This window comes from Hipposideros armiger, unplaced genomic scaffold, assembly GCF_001890085.2.
Source record: "Hipposideros armiger isolate ML-2016 unplaced genomic scaffold, ASM189008v1 scaffold_1155, whole genome shotgun sequence".
Taxonomy (NCBI): domain Eukaryota; kingdom Metazoa; phylum Chordata; class Mammalia; order Chiroptera; family Hipposideridae; genus Hipposideros; species Hipposideros armiger.
Window position 1 is genome coordinate 191612 of NW_017732505.1, and position 2201 is coordinate 193812.

Sequence of the window (2201 nt, forward strand, 5' to 3'; positions counted from 1 at the left end):
AGGCAAAGACACTGTTGGGCATGGCTGGCCCGCAGACCCACCTGGGGCAGGGTGTACCCTCGGAAGCAGGTGGTCCTCGTGAGGGCGCGGGGTATCCCCATGGGCACCAGCGCCAGCAGCCGTTGCGCCTCATGCAGAACCGCGTCAGTGTACGGGAGGCGGGTTCGGTCCCCCAGGCTTGGCGCCCGGCCAGCCCCCAGCTCTCTTGTCAGCTCCTCCCGCACACGCTCTGGTCCCAAGAGGAGGAGGGTTGGAAGTCAGAGGTGGGGTGGAGCCCCATCTTCTTGAGCAGCTGTGGTTAGGGGTGAGGTTGGAAGTTGGGAGGGCAGAGTCCCCCAGCCCTCGCTGCGCCTGGGTCCCACACCTCCTGTGTGATGGGCATTACATCTCTCCTCTCTTAACTCCCTCAGCAATCCCGTGAGGTAGGATTATCTCCTACCAGTATCTTTCCCTATGTCGCAGATGAGGAAACTGAGGCCCAGAGAGCTGAAGTCACAGCTGACTCTGTTCCACCAAGGCCACCAGATCCCAAGAGTCCTATCCTCCAGGTGAGCCCACCCCACTGACTTGACAGCGTTTACCACAGATGCCTGACGTTGAGATGCTGGAGTGCTTTGGGGCCTGTGACCAGCCCTGCCTCTTACCCACGCGCCCTCCCTCACCATCCCAGCTTCAGTCCTGCCTGTGCTCTGATGACCCTAATTTGTTTTTCATCTCCAGTGCTGACCCTCCTGGATGCTTCGTCCCAGGTGGCCCCAGAACCCTCACACTCAAAATGTCCCAAACTGGCCTGTGTCTCCCCTGAAACAGTCCCTCATCCTTTCTGTCCCCATCTCAGGGTGGCCCCACAGTCCCCCAGCCCCCCAGCCAGAGCCCTGGCCCTGACCCTGGATTCCTTCCTCCCCTGTCATTCTCTATCACCTGCCTGCCTGCTCGGTCCCCTCCTCCCTCCGCACAGTTTGGCCCAGCCCTGTCCTCTCCCACCCAGGTCCCTACCAGTCCTTCTCCCTGGGCTCCTGGCATTGTCCGTCACCTGTACAATCTACCTCCTTAAGGCATCCCAAAGGAGTTTTCTGAAAGGCCAATTTGACCCTGCCCTTCCCTACTCAACATCCTTCCATGGCTCCCCACTGCTCAGGATTAGGTAACAAGACCCTGAGACATCTCCTGCCTCATTTCTCACTACACCTTCCTCATGCTGCAACCCGCAGTCCCCCCAACTTCTCATTCCTCAGACACCCCAGATGCAAGGTTCGATGGTCATTTCCAGACTCTGGCTTAGGCTGTCCACTCTCCTGAACATTCTTCCTCTCGAGGCCTGGCTTCTGTTCCCAGGGCTTGGCTGGTGGAAAGGGTTCCTACCTTGGACCTCCGGATATTTCATCAGAAGCAGGAGGGTGTATCGGACCGTGGTGCTAACCGTTCCTGTCCCGGCAAACAGCAGATAAATGACTGTCATCAGCAAGTTCTTGTCAGTGAATTCTGTGTTTGGGTCTTGTTCCTCCTGGGAGAAACCAGGCAGCAGAGCTCAGAGAACACAGGCTTTGGAGAGTAGAGGCCCAGTACAGCCAGGTTTGGGGTGCAGCACAGCAAGTTCAAGCTTTGTCAAGGAGTTTCAATAAATGTTTGGAAAAGTCAGGAAGTGGGCTCTTGATATCAATCCTTTCTGGTTGAAATATTTTTAAAAATGAAAGTGAATGGTCACCATAAAAAAACAAACAAAATGACAAGTGTTGGTAAGGCTGCAGGGAAATTGGAACCCCTGTCACTGTTGGTGAGAATGTAAAATGATGCAGCTGCTCTAGAAAATGGTATGGCGGTTCCTCAAAAAGTTAAAATAGAATCACCATATGATCCAGCAATTCCACTTCTGGGTATACATCCAAAAGAATTGAAAGCAGGGTCTCAGAAAGATATCTGTATACCCATGTTCATAGCGTTATTATTCACAATGACTGAAAGGTGGTAGCCATCCACAAGTGTCTACTGGCAGACGGGATGAATGAATACCTGAAATGTGGTCTACATAGACAATGGAATATGATTCAGGCTTAAAAAGGAAGGAAATCCTGTCATATACTATAACATAGATAAACCTTGAGTACATTATGCTGAGTGACATAAGCTAGTTACTAAAGGACAAACACTGTATAGCTCCACTTATAGGAGGTCCTACAATAGGCAAATTCATAAATATAGAA

At 52.4% G+C, this 2201-nt stretch overlaps 1 protein-coding gene across 1 annotated transcript in view; it reads right to left on the reverse strand.

Moving 5' to 3' along the window:
- CYP2S1 (cytochrome P450 family 2 subfamily S member 1) overlaps positions 1-2201 on the reverse strand; it is a 15308-nt gene that overhangs the window by 2222 nt on the left and 10885 nt on the right. The window contains exons 4-5 of the mRNA XM_019632620.1: positions 1363-1504; positions 42-229 (exon numbers count right to left, since the gene is read on the reverse strand). Of these exons, the coding sequence (XP_019488165.1) occupies positions 42-229; positions 1363-1504 (330 nt within the window). The remainder of the gene's footprint in view (positions 1-41; positions 230-1362; positions 1505-2201) is intronic.